The sequence below is a fragment of the Rutidosis leptorrhynchoides genome, chromosome 2 (assembly GCF_046630445.1).
Source record: "Rutidosis leptorrhynchoides isolate AG116_Rl617_1_P2 chromosome 2, CSIRO_AGI_Rlap_v1, whole genome shotgun sequence".
Taxonomy (NCBI): Eukaryota; Viridiplantae; Streptophyta; class Magnoliopsida; order Asterales; family Asteraceae; genus Rutidosis; species Rutidosis leptorrhynchoides.
Window position 1 is genome coordinate 341378591 of NC_092334.1, and position 23230 is coordinate 341401820.

Sequence of the window (23230 nt, forward strand, 5' to 3'; positions counted from 1 at the left end):
GTTCATAATCATCAATCTAACACTTGAAAACCCTAGTTAGTCATCTTTGAGTCTTCATGACCCAAATTCATCCAAAAACACCCCATTCACCCACAAATGGGTTTTAAGTTCATCATTAACCCTAACTCTAACCCTTTCACAAATTAAACAAGGAAATCAAGATTAGAGCATACCACTATGATCAAAACGTAGCTAGAGGAAAGATGAACAACTTTAATACCCGCACTTTGATCCGAAATCGCCTCCTTCTTCCTTGATTCAAGCTTTCCCTTACTAAGAATCTCTCTCTCTAGAAACTAAATTGGAAGAAGTGAAGTAGATGAAAATGGAGTTATGAGGCTCCCCAAAACTGATCTAGGGCCTTAAGGTCGGCCCTCAAGTGAATTTAACCAATTGCCCTCAAAATATCTAATTAATAAGGTCGCGCGGCGCGTAATGGCGCGACGCTCCATAAGGCTGCGCGGCGCGCCAAATGCCCAGTTCAGCTTCTTTTGAATTTTAATTAAATACAACCTAAACCCCACAACTTGAATAACTTATACATACATAAGTACAATAAAATATTCGGGTCTTACAAGAAAAGCCTTTTCGAAAAAGTACTTTCGAAAACCAAAAACGTTTGTAAATAAAAAAAGGCTTAAGTAAGGCAGAAATCTTGTTGGGACGAACCGAATCTCTAATACAGCGTTACATGACTGGGCATTATCGACCTAAATTGATTATGGTGAAGCACCCAAATAAGACCATATAAGCATTCATCTTTAATTCTTCACTATTTTCCGTTGAGAGTGCCGATGCCTGTGCCCAGAATCAGAACTTGCTCTAGATCTGCATTTTCGAGAAACAAAATGTGATATAGGTATAATCATAAAAGCTAGCCATTTGTCAAAGAAACCGTTCACACCTTCCACCTCTACCACATCATTCACATCATCTTTACTATCACCCAAAAAACTCATAAAATGACATTCCTTCCGAAAACCCGATGTTATAAACTTCTCAAGTATCACGGCAAAGGTCTTGCAAAAAGTTTACCGGCAGAAAGTTTCTCGAGATAAAATATCCAAAAAATAAAAATAAAAAATAAATAAATAAATTTATTCAAAAGTTCTGAGAAAAGAAGCAGAACTTATAAAGAGAAACGTCGAAGAAGAACTTGACCAAAAAATGGCTATCACTCCAAAAAAAGAAAAAGTTCATAAGTGCTTCTCAAAATATATCAGCACTCCTATCTATCTTCCATTTCCAAATTTCAGAATAAAAGTCTTTAAAAGACTATTTCACCCTTTCACACCCCTTAAAACAACTTCGCCACCACTCCAACATTCCTTTTTCATCCTTCAAAATTGACAAATGACCTAGAAGCTATGGTTATTACCGTTTTCGCATTAGTAGCAAGGATTTGAGTCTTTATCAATCCTATGATGATGGGTGGAACATGACTAACTATGAGTGAATTCATTTCTTAGATCTATAGGGAACCTAAAACACTTGTGTGATTTGAGTGACCCGTGAAAGCTAGTCTAAGTCATGTAACCTCCCCGCATGCTTGCAGAGATAGTTTCAACCCTAACATAAATGACTTACCTTATTTTTTCGCTCTTATAATAAAAAGCAAACCGCTTAGGCCAATAGAAAGGAAACTCTGAAAAGATTTCTTGAAGTTAAAAACGAGAGTTTGCTTGAGGACAAGCAAAATCTAAGTGTGGGATATTTGATATCGGCTAAAAAGTCACATTTTCACCCCGGTATTGAGGCCCAAAAACAATAAAGTTCCAAGCTTTATTGCCAAAATACTCACTTTGTCAGTTAAAAATGAAGATCAAGCAATTACAAAGGCAGTGCAAAAAGAATCAAGAGAATCGGAGCTAAAACGAAGATTCTAGAGCGAAAACGGTTAAAGACAAGTTACGACCCCGGAAATCAAGTTACGATCCCGGGAACAAGCAAAACGATCCAAGCAAAACAGCAAATCAGGGCACCATACTGCCTGCCATACGGCTTGTCATACAGCCTGCCCACATCACATACAGCCAGCCTGCCACCGGGCACCTAAAAAAGGTTGCCCTAGCCACCGGCCTTGCCATACGGCCTGCCAGCCGTTTCCCTGAAAAAATTTAAGTATAAATAAAGGGCATTTGTCATCCATTTTCCACACACTTCAATTCATTTCTCTCTCTTTTTTTTTACAATATTAGTCATACTTTCAAGGTCTTCGACTTCGTGCGGGAAACCTAGTACCCGAAGAAGAACGTCGAAGATTGTATTAGGAGCGGTCTGGAGTTTGAAGTTGTCACTTCTGTATTCGGAACTCATTTAATCTACTGGTACTTCTATCCTTTATCTTTATATAATGTCTTCCATTATTATGATCTATGATATTGTTACCATGATTAGCGAGTAGTTATCTTTAGTGTATGCTATGATGTAGTTAGTTATAATGCCGAAATAATGTTATGGTTTGTGTATGTTGTTGAGATGCTTTCCGATTATGCTTTAAACTCAATCACTTTTCCAACTAATAGAACGTAGTTATCGGATCTGATATTGGGAATTTGCGAACCTCAATTCGAGTATACTATCTGTGTCACCCCTTGGTAATAAAAGTCTATCGGATACAACGTAAGTTTGACTGAGGCACACCGGTTGTAGTAAGTCCACCGAGCCTTGGATTCTAACTGAGAACTCTTTCGTAGTGAAACATCTAACTAGGCCCATAGTACATTGTCGGTCCTAGACCATGCTAGTGTAGTCACCAAGCATATAAACTTCATATGTGCACGCTGAAGCACAACGGTTGTTGTAAGCTGTACCTCTGCTAAGTAAGGCCATGGAACCCAGTCAGTGTTGATTAGTACACTTCGCCTTAATGCGGTCTCAAGCATTGCACCCCGCTTGAGGGATTCTAAGTTAATTAAGGAACTATTTGTTTAAACACATAAAGGATTGGACCGTTAGGATAACCGAACGTGTTCATGGAAGTCAAACTGACTTGGCCATGGTGTTCTTTATGGTTGAACTCTTTTCAAGGGCCTAACTACCTTTTTATACCCAATCATTAACGAAAGCATCAAAACACATCACGTCCCTCGGATATGGCACACCTTGTATTTCATTGTGCTTAAGAAAGTTTAGACGTTTGTGGAATGTTAATACGTCACCCAAACGAGTCGCTCAATTGGATGAGCCGCTTGAACGTGTATGCCTGTAGTCAGACTGCACGAGCGTCGGGGGTAAGGGACGTTGCTGTCTATTCAAAATCTTCAAGCCTAACGCATTACCCAGTGACATGTCTTATCACAGGGGCGGTAGGACCAGCGTAGTGAACTAACGAAATCATAGTATGCACTTGCTTTAACCTTATTCGAATTACAAATTTTATCTCATTTACTTTATTTTATCTTATAAGCCAGAAATCCAAAATTAGGTAATACACAACTACTCCTTCACTTTAGGATTATCTTAAGTTATAAATATAGGTTCAATTCTACTGATATCTTAAAAATTCGACCCTAGGTCATACTTCCATTACTCACCATAATAAGGAGTAGTACGATTTAGGCCCCGCTATATATAAATTTAAAACTATTGTTTCACCTCCCGATAGTTGATTCTGACGTCTTGCGGCCTAACGACATCGCATAAATAAAATCGTCCGTTTCGGTCATATCAATGGACATAATATCTTTATGTGCCCAACCTTCCACCCTTGAAACATGTGAAAGATTTCTTTCCTTAGTCTTCAATTTCATCCTTACTTGACTCGTCTTTCTCATTCTTCTTGCTGAATGAAACCTCCTTATTGTCTTTATTGGATGAAATCCTATTCTTGTAGTTCTTCCCATTCAAGAACAACAACGCATCAGACTCAAAACGTTTAGCCATTTGCTTAGCTAATGCTTCCTTATTAGAGCGAAGATTCTCTAATCCTTCAACCGAAAGCTTAGCAGAATAAAAGTGATGAAAGGCACGTACTCCCTCAACCTACGATTTAAGTACCGACACAACCAAGATTTACTAATCCTCACGTTATCATCAATTTCCAAATCTCAAGAATCTTCCCAACCTTTTTTGGTGAGCTTACATCACGAACATGATCAATGTACTCTTTATTAATGGAAGCCCTCAACACAAAGAGTGTAGTCCCACATTTGAATAACCACTTCCTCCGCGATTCAGCTTGCTCTTAGAAATCTATGGGGATTATTGCATAGGTCCATGCAACAAGTTCCTTTAAATCTTGATCTTGAAGATAAACTTTCCTACACATACATGAATACTTATAGTTGCTTCCTACAAGTTTCTCCAATCCATATTGCATGCTTTCACCATTTTCATTTGTGACCTCAGGGTTGATAGTAATAACAAAGCTTTGCACCAAGTAAATCATCTAACTTATTTTCCAAGTGTATCCTTAATACTGTTAATACATATGAATCAATAAAAACAAAACATATACATTTTGTATGTAAAAAAATTAAAGATATTAGAAAAATAATCCTCTAAGTTATATAAATGTAATACCTAAGTATATATATAAACCTCCGTGATATTATTCTCATAACCGCGATACTACAAACTTGACAACGACCATACGGTATGAATATCATAAAACTTAGCATGACAATGCCAGTAAGTCTCGTATGACCGAAAAACCACTTCCCCGAACGACCAACATCTCGATAACAAAAAGTTACAAGTCTTCGGCAAGTCATCCTTGGCTTGCCTCATAAACCTCATTTCACATGCAAGATCCTTGATGTGAAATAAAAAAAACATCTTTTCACCAGTGTCGATTCTATGATTAAAACTCAATGGGGTCCTAAAAAAATTTCCATTAGGAATTATGTTTTAAGGGTATTTTAGTGGTCATTTACCTTTAAAAATCTATAAATTCTGAATATATATGGGGTCATATACTTAAATTTAGTGGTGTCCTATACATTTTGAACACTAGATTATTAAAAAAAAATCCCACATGTGGGGTCATAGGACCCCATTGCTCTTCATGTAGGATCGCCTCTGCTTTTCACCATCAATATGATCGGTGGCAATTTTAATATCAAAAATTATTAGGGTCCTAAAAAATTTGAGTGGTTCTTTGTAAAAAAATTTCTAAAAATGATTATTTATTTTCATAAAAATCACTAATTTTTTAAAAATATATGATGTCATATTTATAAATTTAATGGTGTCATATTCGTATTTAGTAGCATTACTATATTTTTTCACTGGGGGACGCCACTAGCTCGTACATACATTCGCCAGTGAATATGATCCCTCATTCTACCTTTTACAAAAATAAAGCTAAATTCAACGCCTATGAATATTATTATCATCTATACTAATACACAAAAGTTATGAAGAGTACTTTATCACCTACACTAATATACAAAAATTATGAACAGTACTTTATCACCTATACTAATATACAAAAGTTATGAATAGTACTTTTCGCACGCTCTAATCACTTTTACATCGCGCAATAACGGTTGTACACCGGTCACTATTCACGCGAACATTACTATCCACGCGAACAGTACTATTCACGGTACTGTAGCATTTTTTTTAACAGTTTTTTTCCATATTTTTTTATTTTTTGGTTTCCTTTATATTTTTCTTCACCCGCAGCAAATATCTACTAGACAAAAAATAGGAATAGTACCGATAGTTTCTTTATAATTAGCAGCAGCAAATATCTACTATGCAAAAAATATGAATAGTACCGATTGTTTCCTTTATATTTTTCTCTACCTGTTGTAACAATTTTTTTTTTATTTTTTCTTTTTTGGTTTCCTTTATATTTTTCTCCACCCGCAGAGATGCACCTATGTTATTAATTTAAAATAACATTTAAATCTTTGACGGGTTATACCTTTTAGTTCGACTCGAGTTGCGCTTCAACGACATCATCGTTAAACTAAACGCAATAAAATACATTGAAAACCGAACCCCCGGCGCGAAGCGAGAGTAAACAACTAGTTAGGGCAAATAGACTCATCCGATACTAACCTGTTATTTGAGATTAATTTTTTTATTTAAATATTATTCTTAATGACGTCATGTACATAGCCTCAAATTTTTTCTTTTTTATTTTTTATTTTTTTAACAAAAAAAATTACCTTTTTATGATGTCATCATTTTAGCATTATAATAGGATCTATAGAAGATTAGGGGTTTTAACAAATATCCCCCTCTTAACTTCTAAAATTACATATATACCCAATTAAAAAGAATAATATCATATAAAACCTTTTTTTTTTTAACGGCCAAATAAATTTAGAATAAATCACAACGCTCCCAAGCAAGACGCTATGAGAGAAATTACACCGGAACAGCGAGCCATGATTTCCAATTAGAAACTAAATGACCCCTATTCTTAATCTATCGAAATACAAGTAATCTAATAACATCAAAAAGACTACTTCTAGAACAAAAAAATCATTAAAAACAATGCCGTTTCTAAATCTCCAAATAGCCCACAACGTAGTGATCACAGAAGCGATAACTCGGTGCTTGCTAGAAACGCATAACCGAATTCCTTCGATCCATTCGATGAACGTGTCCCATGAAGAAAAAGAAGGCATCGAACAATTAAACCAAATACGAATACGTTGCCATATATCCAACGATAAGGGGTAATCGAAGAACACATGATCCCTCGTCTCTATCCCATTATTGCATATCGGACAAACAATAGAATTAATATCTATTCCTTTCTCAAAAAGCTTCCAACGAACCGGAAGAGCATTCAATCTAAATCTCCAAAGGAAAATATTAACTTTACGGGGGATAAATTTGAACCAACTAGTGATAGGAGACGTGCTTGGGAGCAACTTACGATCCAAATACAGTCTAGCCTCTTTTACATTAAACAGCCCCTTCGAAGCTACTGAAAAATCCCAACGATCATCCCCATCATTCAAAGTACATCCACTTATATCGACGATCAACTCATTCAAAAGCTGTTCGTTCCGACTACCAATCAAATCTCTCGACCACGTCCAATTCCAAGATCCATTTTTCCATTTATCAGCAACACTACACTCTTTATATACTTCAAGATGAAAAAGGCGATTAAATTTAGAAGCCAATGGGACCACCCCACACCACGGATCATGCCAGAATTGCACATTCGCCCCTGAATCAACTAGCATCCGAAACGCATTATTAGGAATATAACCATTGTCAACGGTCCACTTACAAACCTCCACCACATTAGACCAAACAGACACGCGAGAACCCGAAGAGCTTGCAAACTCGGAACCGTGAATGGATTTTACAATATTAACCCATAAATCGTTAGGCTTGGATAAAAAATGCCACCGCCACTTTAGAATAAGAGCAATATTAAAAGCTTTCAAACTCCCGACATTTAACCCCCCACGTTCAAAAGGGGCTAAGATTTTATCCCATTTCACCCAACTCGTCTTTTTAATCGAATTGTTACCACCCCAAAAAAATCTCGTACGAATCGACTTTAGTAATTTCAAGACTTTTTCCGGGCATTTGAACATGGACATAAAATAAATCCCTAGGCTTCCCATAACGGATTTAATCAAAGGCAACCGACCACCCGAAGAAATCAAACTAGCCTTCCAAGAAGCAAGTTTAGAACGAAACTTCTCAACTAAAGGATCCCAATTTTTGCACAACTTCATGTTGGCGCCAATAGGGATACCGAGATACTTAGTCGGAAATGTACCTGCTCTAGCCCCCGAAGACAAAGCAAACGAGTTGACCTCATCAATATCAACACAAATACCAAAAATGTGAGACTTGTTAACATTAATCCTTAAACCCGAGGCCAAGTAAAAAACTTCTAAAATCAATAATATTCTGTTTAACACATGGATATTCCAATATGATAAAATAACAACATCATCCGCATAAAATAAATGAGAAATGTGAATATTATTTGATCCGACATAAATACCTCGACTAAAATTAGCTTCCTTGGCCCGATTAAGAGCTAGGTTAAGGCCTTCCATAACGATAATGAAAAGAAAAGGACTTAACAGGTCACCCTGTCTAAGCCCTCTCTTTAATTCAAACTCACGAGTCGGGCTTCCATTAACAAGAACAGATGTACGAGCAGATTTTAGACATCCCATAATCCAGTCACACCATTTCGAACCAAAACCCAAGGAGGCTAACATAAAGATTAAATAGTCCCAGTTTACCGAATCGTATGCTTTTTCAAAATCTACTTTGAACAATAACATCTTTTTATTAACTTTCTTGAACCATGTAATGATCTCAGAAACCATCATTGGACCGTCTAAAATCTGACGACCCGCTATAAACGCTGACTGAACTGGACTAATTAATTTATCAATAAACGGGAGTAACCTGTTGGTAAGAATCTTCGAGACAATCTTGTAAAAGAAGCCAACCAAGGATATGGGACGAAAATTGAAATGTCCCGTTCTTATTGATTAAAAACGTTCCATATTAATTGATTTCGTTGCGAGGTTTTGACCTCTATATGAGACGTTTTTCAAAGACTGCATTCATTTTTAAAACAAACCATAACCTTTATTTCATAAATAAAGGTTTAAAAAGCTTTACGTAGATTATCAAATAATGATAATCTAAAATATCCTGTTTACACACGATCATTACATAATGGTTTACAATACAAATATGTTACATTGAAATCAGTTTCTTGAATGCAGTTTTTACACAATATCATACAAACATGGACTCCAAATCTTGTCCTTATTTTAGTATGCAACAGCGGAAGCTCTTAGTATTCACCTGAGAATAAACATGCTTTAAATGTCAACAAAAATATTGGTGAGTTATAGGTTTAACCTATATATATCAAATCATAACAATAGACCACAAGATTTCATATTTCAATACACATCCCATACATAGAGATAAAAATCATTCATATGGTGAACACCTGGTAACCGACATTAACAAAATGCATATATAAGAATATCCCCATCATTCCGGGACACCCTTCGGATATGATATAAATTTCGAAGTACTAAAGCATCCGGTACTTTGGATGGGGTTTGTTAGGCCCAATAGATCTATCTTTAGGATTCGCGTCAATTAGGGTGTATGTTCCCTAATTCTTAGATTACCAGACTTAATAAAAAGGGGCATATTCGATTTCCATAATTCAACTATAGAATGTAGTTTCACGTACTTGTGTCTATTTTGTAAATCATTTATAAAACCTGCATGTATTCTCATCCCAAAAATATTAGATTTTAAAAGTGGGACTATAACTCACTTTCACAGATTTTTACTTCGTCGGGAAGTAAGACTTGGCCACTGGTTGATTCACGAACCTATAACAATATATACATATATATCAAAGTATGTTCAAAATATATTTACAACACTTTTAATACATTTTGATGTTTTAAGTTTATTAAGTCAGCTGTCCTCGTTAGTAACCTACAACTAGTTGTCCACAGTTAGATGTACAGAAATAAATCGATAAATATTATCTTGAATCAATCCACGACCCAGTGTATACGTATCTCAGTATTGATCACAACTCAAACTATATATATTTTGGAATCAACCTCAACCCTGTATAGCTTACTCCAACATTCACATATAGAGTGTCTATGGTTGTTCCGAAATATATATATAGATGTGTCGACATGATAGGTCGAAACATTGTATACGTGTCTATGGTATCTCAATATTACATAATATACAATACAAGTTAATTAAGTTATGGTTGGAATAGATTTGTTACCAATTTTCACGTAGCTAAAATGAGAAAAATTATTCAATCTTGTTTTACCCATAACTTCTTCATTTTAAATCCGTTTTGAGTGAATCAAATTGCTATGGTTTCATATTGAACTCTATTTTATGAATCTAAACAGAAAAGGTATAGGTTTATAGTCTGAAAAATAAGTTACAAGTCGTTTTTGTAAAGGTAGTCATTTCAGTCGAAAGAACGACGTCTAGATGATCATTTTAGAAAACATACTTCCACTTTGAGTTTAACCATAATTTTTGGATATAGTTTCATGTTCATAATAAAAATCATTTTCCCAGAATAACAACTTTTAAATTAAAGTTTATCATAGTTTTTAATTAACTAACCCAAAACAGCCCGCGGTGTTACTACGACGGTGTAAATCCGATTTTACGGTATTTTTCGTGTTTCCAGGTTTTAAATCATTAAGTTAGCATATCATATAGATATAGAACATGTGTTTAGTTGATTTTAAAAGTCAAGTTAGAAGGATTAACTTTTATTTGCGAACAAGTTTAGAATTAACTAAACTATGTTCTAGTGATTACAAGTTTAAACCTTCGAACAAGATAACTTTATATGTATGAATCGAATGATGTTATGAACATCATTACTACCTCAAGTTCCTTGGATAAACCTACTGGAAATGAGAAAAAATAGATCTAGCTTCAAAGGATCCTTGGATGGCTTGAAAGTTCTTGAAGCAGAATCATGACACGAAAACAATTTCAAGTAAGATTTCCACTCGAAATAAGATTGTTATAGTTATAGAAATTGAATTAAAGTTTGAATATGATTATTACCTTGTATTAGAAAGATAACCTACTGTAAGTAACAAAGGTTTCTTGATCTTGGATGATTACTTGGAATGGATTTAGAAAACTTGGAAGTAAACTTGCAATCTTGGAAGTATTCTTGATTTTATGAAACTAGAACTTTTGGAATTTATGAAGAACACTTAGAACTTGAAGATAGAACTTGAGAGAGATCAATTAGATGAAGAAAATTGAAGAATGAAAGTGTTTGTAGGTGTTTTTGGTCGTTGGTGTATGGATTAGATATAAAGGATATGTAATTTTGTTTTCATGTAAATAAGTCATGAATGATTATTCATATTTTTGTAATTTTATGAGATATTTCATGCTAGTTGCCAAATGATGGTTTCCACATGTGTTAGGTGACTCACATGGGCTGCTAAGAGCTGATCATTGGAGTGTATATACCAATAGTACATACATCTAAAAGCTGTGTATTGTACGAGTACGAATACGGGTGCATACGAGTAGAATTGTTGATGAAACTGAACGAGGATGTAATTGTAAACATTTTTTTTAATAGAAGTATTTTGATAAGTGTCTTGAAATCTTTCAAAAGTGTATGACTACATATTAAAACACTACATGTATATACATTTTAACTGAGTCGTTAAGTCATCGTTAGTCGTTACATGTAAATGTTATTTTGAAACCTTTAGGTTAACGATCTTATTAAATGTTGTTAACCCATTGTTTATTATAACAAATGAGATGTTAAATTGTTATATTATCATGATATTATGATATATAATATATCTTAGTATGATATATATACAGTTAAATGTCGTTACAACGATAATCGTTACATATATGTCTCGTTTCGAAATCATTAAGTTAGTAGTCTTATTTTTACATATGTATTTCATTGTTAATACACTTAATAATATATTTACTTATCATTTAACATAATTAACCAAGTGTATCAATATCTTAATATGATTCATATGTACCTAGTAAGACGTTGTTATAACGATAATCGTTATATATATCGTTTTCGAGTTTCTTAATTTAATAGTCTCATTTTTATGTATATAACTCATTGTTAAAATACCTAATGAGATACATACTTATAATAAATCATGTTAACTATATATATAACCATATATATGTCATCGTATAGTTTTTACAAGTTTTAACGTTCGTGAATCACCGGTCAACTTGGGTGGTCAATTGTCTATATGAAACCTATTTCAATTAATCAAGTCTTAACAAGTTTGATCACTTAACATGTTGGAAACACTTAATCATGTAAATAACAATTTCATTTAATATATATATAAACATGTAAAAGTTCGGGTCACTACAGTACCTACCCGTTAAATAAATTTCGTCCTGAAATTTTAAGCAGTTGGAGGTGTTGACGTATCTTCTGGAAATAAATGCGGGTATTTCTTCTTCATCTGATCTTCACACTCCCAGGTGAACTCGGGTCCTCTACAAGCATTCCATCGAACCTTAACAATCGGTATCTTGTTTTGTTTAAGTCTCTTAACCTCACGATCCATTATTTCGACGGGTTCTTCAATGAATTGAAGTTTTTCATTGATTTGGATTTCGTCCAACGGAATAGTGAGATCTTCTTTAGAAAAACATTTCTTCAAATTTGAGACGTGGAAAGTGTTATGTACAGCCGCGAGTTGTTGAGGTAGCTCCAGTTGGTAAGCTACTGGTCCGACACGACCTATAATCTTGAATGGTCCAATGTACCTTGGATTTAGTTTCCCCCGTTTACCAAATCGAACAACGTCTTTCCAAGGTGAAACCTTAAGCATGACCATTTCTCCAATTTCAAACTCTATATCTTTTCTTTTACTGTCCGCGTAGCTCTTTTGTCGACTCTGGACGGTTTTCAATCTTTGTTGAATTTGGATGATTTTCTCGGTAGTTTCTTGTATTATCTCCGGACCCGTAATCTGTCTATCCCCCACTTCACTCCAACAAATCGGAGACCTGTACTTTCTATCATAAAGTGCTTCAAACAGCGCCATCTCAATGCTTGAATGGTAGCTGTTGTTGTAAGAAAATTCTGCTAACGGTAGATGTCGATCCCAACTGTTTCTGAAATCAATAACACAAGATCGTAGCATGTCTTCAAGCATTTGTATCGTCCTTTCACTCTGCCCATCAGTTTGTGGATGATAGGCAGTCCTCATGTCTAGACGAGTTCCCAATGCTTGCTGTAATGTCTGCCAGAATCTTGAAATAAATCTGCCATGCCTATCAGAGATAATAGAGATTGGTATTCCATATCTGGAGACGAATTTCTTCAAATACAGTCGTGCTAACTTCTCCATCTTGTCATCTTCTCTTATTGGCAGGAAGTGTGCTGACTTGGTGAGACGATCAACTATTACCCAAATAGTATCATAACCACTTGCAGTCCTTGGCAATTTAGTAATGAAATCCATGGTAATGTTTTCCCATTTCCATTCCGGGATTTCAGGTTGTTGTAGTAGACCTGATGGTTTCTGATGTTCAGCTTTGACCTTAGAACACGTCAAACATTCTCCTACATATTTAGCAATATCGGCTTTCATACCTGGCCACCAAAAATGTTTCTTAAGATCCTTGTACATCTTCCCCGTTCCAGGATGTATTGAGTATCTGGTTTTATGAGCTTCTCTAAGTACCATTTCTCTCATATCTCCAAATTTTGGTACCCAAATTCTTTCAGCCCTATACCGGGTTCCGTCTTCCCAAATATTAAGATGCTTCTCCGATCCTTTGGGTATTTCATCCTTTAAATTTCCCTCTTTTAAAACTCCTTGTTGCGCCTCCTTTATTTGAGTAGTAAGGTTAGTGTGAATCATTATATTCATAGATTTTACTCGAATGGGTTCTCTGTCCTTTCTGCTCAAGGCGTCGGCTACCACATTTGCCTTCCCCGGGTGGTAACGAATCTCAAAGTCGTAATCATTCAACAATTCAATCCACCTACGCTGCCTCATATTCAGTTGTTTCTGATTAAATATGTGTTGAAGACTTTTGTGGTCGGTATATATAATACTTTTGACCCCATATAAGTAGTGCCTCCAAGTCTTTAATGCAAAAACAACCGCGCCTAATTCCAAATCATGCATCGTATAATTTTGCTCGTGAATCTTCAATTGTCTAGACGCATAAGCAATCACCTTCGTCCATTGCATTAATACACAACCGAGACCTTGCTTTGATGCGTCACAATAAATCACAAAATCATCATTCCCTTCAGGCAATGACAATATAGGTGCCGTAGTTAGCTTTTTCTTCAATAATTGAAATGCCTTCTCTTGTTCATCCTTCCATTCAAATTTCTTCCCTTTATGCGTTAATGCAGTCAAGGGTTTTGCTATTTTGGAGAAATCTTGGATGAATCTTCTGTAGTAACCAGCCAATCCTAAAAATTTACGTATATGCTTCGGAGTTTTTGGGGTTTCCCACTTTTCAACGATTTCGATCTTTGCCAGGTCCACCTGGATACCTTCTTTGTTCACTATGTGACCGAGGAATTGAACTTCTTCCAACCAAAATGCACACTTTGAAAACTTAGCGTACAGTTTTTCTTTCCTCAATACTTCTAGCACTTTTCTCAAATGTTCTTCGTGCTCTTGATCATTCTTTGAATAAATAAGTATGTCATCGATGAAAACAATGACAAACTTGTCAAGATATGGCCCACACACTCGGTTCATAAGGTCCATGAACACAGCTGGTGCGTTAGTCAATCCAAACGGCATAACCATAAAATCGTAATGACCTTAACGCGTCCTAAAAGCAGTTTTTGGAATATCATCCTCCTTTACTCGCATTTGATGATATCCAGAACGTAAATCGATCTTCGAATAAACCGACGAGCCTTGTAGTTGATCAAATAAGTCGTCAATTCTCGGCAGTGGATAACGGTTTTTGATGGTAAGTTTGTTCAACTCTCTGTAGTCAATACACAGCCTAAATGTACCATCCTTCTTCTTGACAAACAAAACAGGAGCTCCCCATGGTGATGTGCTTGGTCGAATGAAACCACGTTCTAATAGTTCTTGCAGTTGGCTTTGCAGTTCTTTCATCTCGTTGGGTGCGAGTCTATAAGGAGCACGAGCTATTGGTGCAGCTCCTGGTACAAGATCTATTTGAAATTCAACAGATCGATGTGGAGGTAGTCCCGGTAATTCTTTTAGAAATACATCGGGAAATTCTTTTGCGACGGGAACATCATTGATGCTCTTTTCTTCAGTTTGTACTTTCTCGACGTGTGCTAGAACAGCATAGCAACCTTTTCTTATTAGTTTTTGTGCCTTCAAATTACTAATAAGATGTAGCTTCATGTTGCCCTTTTCTCCGTACACCATTAAGGGTTCTCCTTCTTCTCGTACAATGCGAATTGCATTTTTATAACATACGATCTCGGCTTTCACCTTCTTCAGCCAGTCCATGCCAACTATTACATCAAAACTCCCTAACTCTACTGGTATCAAATCAATCTTAAATATTTCGCTACCCAGTTTAATTTCTCGATTCCGGCATATATTATCTGCTGAAATTAATTTACCGTTTGCTAATTCGAGTAAAAATTTACTATCCAACGGCGTCAATGGACAACTTAATTTAGCACAAAAATCTCTACTCATATAGCTTCTATCCGCACCCGAATCAAATAAAACGTAAGCAGATTTATTGTCAATAAGAAACGTACCCGTAACAAGCTCCGAGTTTTCCTGTGCCTCTGCCGCATTAATATTGAAAACTCTTCCGCGGCCTTGTCCATTCGTGTTCTCCTGGTTCGGGAAATTTCTAATAATGTGGCCTGGTTTTCCACATTTATAACAAACTACATTGACATAACTTGCTCCGACACTACTTGCTCCGCCATTACTCGTTCCGACACCATTTGTTCCTTTTGTTCTATTAACCCCTGGTCCGTAGACCTCACACTTCGCCGCGCTTTGACCATTTCTTTTACACTTGTTGCAAAATTTGGTGCAGAACCCCGAGTGATACTTTTCACACCTTTGGCATAGCTGCTTCTGATTGTTGTTGTTGTTGCGGTTGTTATTATTGTTGGGATGATTGTTGTAGTTGTTGTTGTTGTTATTGTTATTGTTGGGCCGTTTGTTGTAGTTGCGATTGATGTTGCGATTGTTGGGATAATTGTTGCGATTATTGTTGTAATTGCTGTTGTTGTTGTATTGGTGATTCTTATCACCGTTTTCCTCCCACTTTCTTTTGACTTGCTTCACATTGGCCTCTTCAGCCGTCTGTTCTTTAATTCTTTCCTCAATCTGGTTCACTAGTTTGTGAGCCATTCTACATGCCGTTGTATGGAGGCGGGCTCGTGTGAACTTATATCTTCTTGGATTCTTTCCGGTAATCCTTTCACAAACGCGTCGATCTTCTCTTCCTCATTTTCGAACGCTCCCGGACACAATAGGCACAATTCTGTGAATCGTCTTTCGTACGTGGTAATATCAAATCCTTGGGTTCGTAACCCCCTAAGTTCTGTCTTGAGCTTATTGACCTCGGTTCTGGGATGGTACTTCTCGTTCATCAAGTGCTTGAATGCTGACCACGGTAGTGCGTACGCATCATCTTGTCCCACTTGCTCTAGATAGGTATTCCACCATGTTAACGCAGAACCTGTGAAGGTATGCGTAGCGTACTTCACTTTGTCCTCTTCAGTACACTTACTTATGGCAAACACCGATTCGACCTTCTTGGTCCACCGTTTCAATCCGATCGGTCCTTCGGTTCCATCAAATTCCAAAGGTTTGCAGGCAGTGAATTCTTTGTAGGTGCATCCTACACGATTTCCTGTACTGTTAGATCCAAGGTTATTTTTGGTATGTAGCGCAGCCTGTACTGCGGCTATGTTTGAAGCTAGAAAAGTACGGAATTCCTCTTCATTCATATTCACGGTGTGTCGAGTAGTCGGTGCCATTTCCTTCAAAATAGTCAAATGGAACAAGTTAATCATACAGAATATTAAGAGTAGTTAATAGTATTTCGTAGCATAATATGAACTCATTTATAAAAGCTTTTTCTTCATATTAGCGTTTTATAAGTTTAAATTCGGGTAGTACCTACCCGTTAAGTTCATACTTAGTAGCTAATATACAATTCAACTACTACAATTCTATATGAAAAACTGATTATGATAATATTTCGCGTTCAAACTTTTATACAATATTTTACAAACTTACAATACCGCTTATTTTACATAAAGCATGAAATATAGCACACAATAACTTTGATACAAGATAGTTGTGAAGATAATTCTAGCTAGTACACAAGTCGTTCAGCAAAGGCAATAAAGACACGTAATTCATACGTCCAGAAACAAGTCATGCATTCTGGTTTTACTAGGACTACTTCTCATCCTTGGTCTTGTGGAACATAACCGTTATGGCAGTTGATAAGACAGCGTGTTGTATCATCGTCAAAGGGACGAGGGTTACGTAATGACCAATAGTCTCGTAATAACCTAAAAACCTCATTTCTTACCCCAATTACCGACTCCGTCACTTGTGGGAATGTTTTGTTTAATAGTTGTAGCCCGATGTTTTTTTTCTCACTTTGGTGAGAAGCGAACATTACTAACCCGTAAGCATAGCATGCTTCTTTATGTTGCATGTTAGCCGCTTTTTCTAAATCATGAAGTCCTATATTCGAATACATTGAGTCAAAATAATTTCTTAACCAGTTGCGTAAAATAGCATTTGGGTTCCCCGCAATATATGCATCAAAGTAAACACATCGTAACTTATGGGTTTCCCAATGTGATATCCCCCATCTTTCAAACGAAAGTCTCTTATAAACCAAGACATTCTTGGAACATTCTTCGAATGTCTTACAAACTGACTTCGCCGTAAATAGTTGTGCCGAAGAATTCTGACCGACTCTAGACAAGATTTCATCAATCATGTCTCCGGGTAGGTCTCTTAAAATATTGGGTTGTCAATCCATTTTGTGTTTTTATACTGTAAAATAGACAAGAGTTAGATTCATAAAAAAAAATACTTATTAATACAAGCAATTTTTACATATATCATAAAAGCATAAGCGCACTATATTACATATATTACACCACACGAATACAACTATATTATTCCGACTCGTTCGTTTCTTCTTCTTCGGTTTTGGTTCATTTTGCCAAGTTTCTAGGGATATATGATGTTCCCCTAATACGAGCTGTCGTTTTCCACAACGGTTTAGAAAAACCTGGTGGTTTAGAGGTTCCCGGGTCATTGTTACAACTTAAGGGCTTCGGGGGTTGACGATACATATAAAGTTCATCGGGGTTGGAATTAGATTTCTCTATTTTTATGCCCTTTCCCTTATTATTTTCTTTTGCCTTTTTAAATTCAGTTGGGGTAATTTCTATAACATCATCGGAATTCTCATCGGAATCTGATTCATTGGAGAATTGGTAATCCTCCCAATATTTTGCTTCCTTGGCGGAAACACCATTGACCATAATTAACCTTGGTCGGTTGGTTGAGGATTTTCTTTTACTTAACCGTTTTATTATTTCCCTCACCGGTTCTATTTCCTCCTCCGTTTCCTCCTCTTCCGGTTCTGATTCTTCTTTCGGTTCTGATTCTTCTTCCGGTTCTTCTTCGGGAACTTGTGAATCAGTCCAATATATATTCGACTATTCGTTATTATTAGGTGAGTCAATGGGATTTGTACTAGAGGTAGACATCTATCACACAATATCAAACATGTTAAGAGATTAATATATCACATAATATATACATGTTGATAATATATAGTTTCTAACAAAAATGTTAAGCAATCATTTTTAAAGAAAACACGGTCGAAGTCCAGACTCACTAATGCATCCTAACAAACTCGATAAGACACACTAATGCAAATTTTCTGGTTCTCTAAGACCAACGCTCGGATACCAACTGAAATGTCCCGTTCTTATTGATTAAAAACGTTCCATATTAATTGATTTCGTTGCGAGGTTTTGACCTCTAGATGAGACGTTTTTCAAAGACTGCATTCATTTTTAAAACAAACCATAACCTTTATTTCATAAATAAAGGTTTAAAAAGCTTTACGTAGATTATCAAATAATGATAATCTAAAATATCCTGTTTACACACGACCATTACATAATGGTTTACAATACAAATATGTTACATCGAAATTAGTTTCTTGAATGCAGTTTTTACACAATATCATACAAAAATGGACTCCAAATCTTGTCCTTATTTTAGTATGCAACAGCGGAAGCTCTTAGTATTCACCTGAGAATAAACATGCTTTAAACGTCAACAAAAATGTTGGTGAGTTATAGGTTTAACCTATATATATCAAATCGTAACAATAGACCACAAGATTTCATATTTCAATACACATCCCATACATAGAGATAAAAATCATTCATATGGTGAACACCTGGTAACCGACATTAACAAAATGCATATATAAGAATATCTCCATCATTCTGGGACACCCTTCGGATATGATATAAATTTCGAAGTACTAAAGCATCCGGTACTTTGGATGGGGTTTGTTAGGCCCAATAGATCTATCTTTAGGATTCGCGTCAATTAGGGTGTCTGTTCCCTAATTCTTAGACTACCAGACTTAATAAAAAGGGGCATATTCGATTTCGATAATTCAACCATAGAATGTAGTTTCACGTACTTGTGTCTATTTTGTAAATCATTTATAAAACCTGCATGTATTCTCATCCCAAAAATATTAGATTTTAAAAGTGGGACTATAACTTACTTTCACAGATTTTTACTTCATCGGGAAGTAAGACTTGGCCACTGGTTGATTCACGAACCTATAACAATATATACATATATATCAAAGTATGTTCAAAATATATTTACAACACTTTTAATACATTTTGATGTTTTAAGTTTATTAAGTCAGCTGTCCTCGTTAGTAACCTACAACTAGTTGTCCACAGTTAGATGTACAGAAATAAATCGATAAATATTATCTTGAATCAATCCACGACCCAGTGTATACGTATCTCAGTATTGATCACAACTCAAACTATATATATTTTGGAATCAACCTCAACCCTGTATAGCTAACTCCAACATTCACATATAGAGTGTCTATGGTTGTTCCGAAATATATATAGATGTGTCGACATGATAGGTCAAAACATTGTATACGTGTCTACGGTATCTCAATATTACATAATATACAATACAAGTTGATTAAGTTATGGTTGGAATAGATTTGTTACCAATTTTTACGTAGCTAAAATGAGAAAAATTATCCAATCTTGTTTTACCCATAACTTCTTCATTTTAAATCCGTTTTGAGTGAATCAAATTGCTATGGTTTCATATTGAACTCTATTTTATGAATCTAAACAGAAAAAGTATAGGTTTATAGTCAGAAAAATAAGTTACAAGTCGTTTTTGTAAAGGTAGTCATTTCAGTCGAAAGAACGACGTCTAGATGACCATTTTAGAAAACATACTTCCACTTTGAGTTTAACCATAATTTTTGGATATAGTTTCATGTTCATAATAAAAATCATTTTCCCAGAATAACAACTTTTAAATCAAAGTTTATCATAGTTTTTAATTAACTAACCCAAAACAGCCTGCGGTGTTACTACGACGGTGTAAATCCGATTTTACGGTGTTTTTCGTGTTTTCAGGTTTTAAATCATTAAGTTAGCATATCATATAGATATAGAACATGTGTTTAGTTGATTTTAAAAGTCATGTTAGAAGGATTAACTTTTATTTGCGAACAAGTTTAGAATTAACTAAACTATGTTCTAGTGATTACAAGTTTAAACCTTCGAATAAGATAGCTTTATATGTATGAATTGAATGATGTTATGAACATCATTACTACCTCAAGTTCCTTGGATAAACCTACTGGAAATGAGAAAAAATAGATCTAGCTTCAAAGGATCCTTGGATGGCTTGAAAGTTCTTGAAGCAGAATCATGACACGAAAACAATTTCAAGTAAGATTTCCACTCGAAATAAGATTGTTATAGTTATAGAAATTGAATTAAAGTTTGAATATGATTATTACCTTGTATTAGAAATATAACCTACTGTAAGTAACAAAGGTTTCTTGATCTTGGATGATTACTTGGAATGGATTTAGAAAACTTGGAAGTAAACTTGCAATCTTGGAAGTATTCTTGATTTTATGAAACTAGAACTTTTGGAATTTATGAAGAACACTTAGAACTTGAAGATAGAACTTGAGAGAGATCAATTAGATGAAGAAAATTGAAGAATGAAAGTGTTTGTAGGTGTTTTTGGTCGTTGGTGTATGGATTAGATATAAAGGATATGTAATTTTGTTTTCATGTAAATAAGTCATGAATGATTACTCATATTTTTGTAATTTTATGAGATATTTCATGCTAGTTGCCAAATGATGGTTCTTACATGTGTTAGGTGACTCACATGGGCTTCTAAGAGCTGATCATTGGAGTGTATATACCAATAGTACATACATCTAAAAGTTGTGTATTGTACGAGTACGAATAAGGGTGCATACGAGTAGAATTGTTGATGAAACTGAACGAGGATGTAATTGTAAGCATTTTTGTTAAGTAGAAGTATTTTGATAAGTGTCTTGAAGTCTTTCAAAAGTGTATGAATACATATTAAAACACTACATGTATATACATTTTAACTGAGTCGTTAAGTCATCGTTAGTCGTTACATGTAAATGTTGTTTTGAAACCTTTAGGTTAACGATCTTGTTAAATGTTGTTAACCCATTGTTTATTATAACAAATGAGATGTTAAATTGTTATATTATCATGATATTATGATATATAATATATCTTAGTATGATATATATACAGTTAAATGTCGTTACAACGATAATCGTTACATATATGTCTCGTTTCGAAATCATTAAGTTAGTAGTCTTATTTTTACATATGTATTTCATTGTTAATGCACTTAATAATATATTTACTTATCATTTAACATAATTAACCAAGTGTATCAATATCTTAATATGATTCATATGTACCTAGTAAGACGTTGTTATAACGATAATCGTTATATATATCGTTTTCGAGTTTCTTAATTTAATAGTCTCATTTTTATGTATATAACTCATTGTTAAAATACCTAATGAGATACATACTTATAATAAAATCATGTTAACTATATATATAACCATATATATGTCATCGTATAGTTTTTACAAGTTTTAACGTTCGTGAATCACCGGTCAACTTGGGTGGTCAATTGTCTATATGAAACCTATTTCAATTAATCAAGTCTTAACAAGTTTGATTACTTAACATGTTGGAAACACTTAATCATGTAAATAACAATTTCATTTAATATATATATATAAACATAGAAAAGTTCGGGTCACTACAAAAATCAGTAATAAGAATAGGATTTTGAACTTTTGGGATCAATGAAAAGAATGCAGATTTCGCTCCATGTGGCATGCGCATACTAGAAAAAAACCGACGAATATCCCTGCAAATATCAAACTGCAAAATATCCCAATCCCATACAGCATCTTTTATTTTCGCATCATCGACCTCTCTTTCAAGAAAATTAGCTTCCTCAACCGAAAGCTTATAATTCGGATCAACATGAATAAAAGTAGCACCCGAACTATGATCATCAAAATTATCTTTAAAGAAGTCACAAAACTTTTTTTTAATAATGCCAGGTTCAACCTCCCAAACACCGTCAATCATCAAACCCTGAATTTTTTGCACACCCCGTTTATGTTTAATCGAGCAATGAAAAAACTTAGAGTTTTCATCGCCTTCAACGTCCCATTTTAATCTAGATTTCTGTAAAGAATCTAAATCTTTGAACTTTAAAAGCTCGTCTCGTTCAGTGAACAAACAATTTCGACGATCAATCACATCAGCATTAGCATTACCTGCGTCAATTAAAAAATCTAAATCATGAAGCTGTTGGTTGATCATGTTTATACGAACCTTCTCGGATGACCTGGACGTTTGAATCCATGACCTCAAGTTAGCTTTTAAAAGCCTAAACTTAGCACAAATGTCCGTATCATGGTTAACGTTGATCAGATTCCAAGCGTTTCTCAAGGTAACATCAAAATCAGTTCGGTCGAACCAAGAATCAAAAATCTTAAAATACGTCGGGCCAAAATCCACCTTGTCTTGGAAAAGAAAAATGGGAGAATGGTCCGAATAACCCCGATCCAAAACCGAACCCTTCAAATCATTAACAACATTGAACAGGTTATTAGTAATAAAAAATCTATCAAGTTTGATAAGTTTGTTACCGGCCTTATTTCGATAAGTGAAACGTAACCCGCCAAGAGGAATATCATACAACGCATTCGATTCAATGAAATCGTTAAAAACTTGAGAATCCCTAGGGCAATAATCGGAACCGCAACGGTCTTCTCTACATCTAACCGAATTCCAATCTCCCATGAAAATATAGTTTCCCAGGTGAGAAGCCATAAACAACGTGAGATTATTCCATAAAACAATTTTGTCCGATAACACTTGAGGAGCATAAACGTTAACCATGAACACCTCAACATTCTCTCTAAGCCACGTACCTTTGACGATCACAAAATTATCGTTACACCATATGTCACTTTTCCAGAAAGAGTTACAATCCCATAAGGAAATAATTCCTCCCGAAAAGCCACGGGCTAAACTAACCGCATAATCAAAGTTAACATTACCCCACAAAGATTTTAATCTAAACATCTGAAGCCGCGACAT

At 35.1% G+C, this 23230-nt stretch overlaps 1 protein-coding gene across 1 annotated transcript; it reads right to left on the reverse strand.

Moving 5' to 3' along the window:
- Positions 1 to 1973: 1973 nt before the first annotated feature.
- On the reverse strand, positions 1974 to 23230 carry LOC139888865 (uncharacterized). The gene is made up of 4 exons (XM_071871848.1): positions 21972 to 23230; positions 6453 to 8352; positions 3759 to 3984; positions 1974 to 2092 (listed from the first exon to the last, which is right to left on the reverse strand). Exons 1-4 carry the CDS (start codon positions 23228 to 23230, stop codon positions 1974 to 1976), a joined length of 3504 nt encoding a protein of 1167 aa, XP_071727949.1.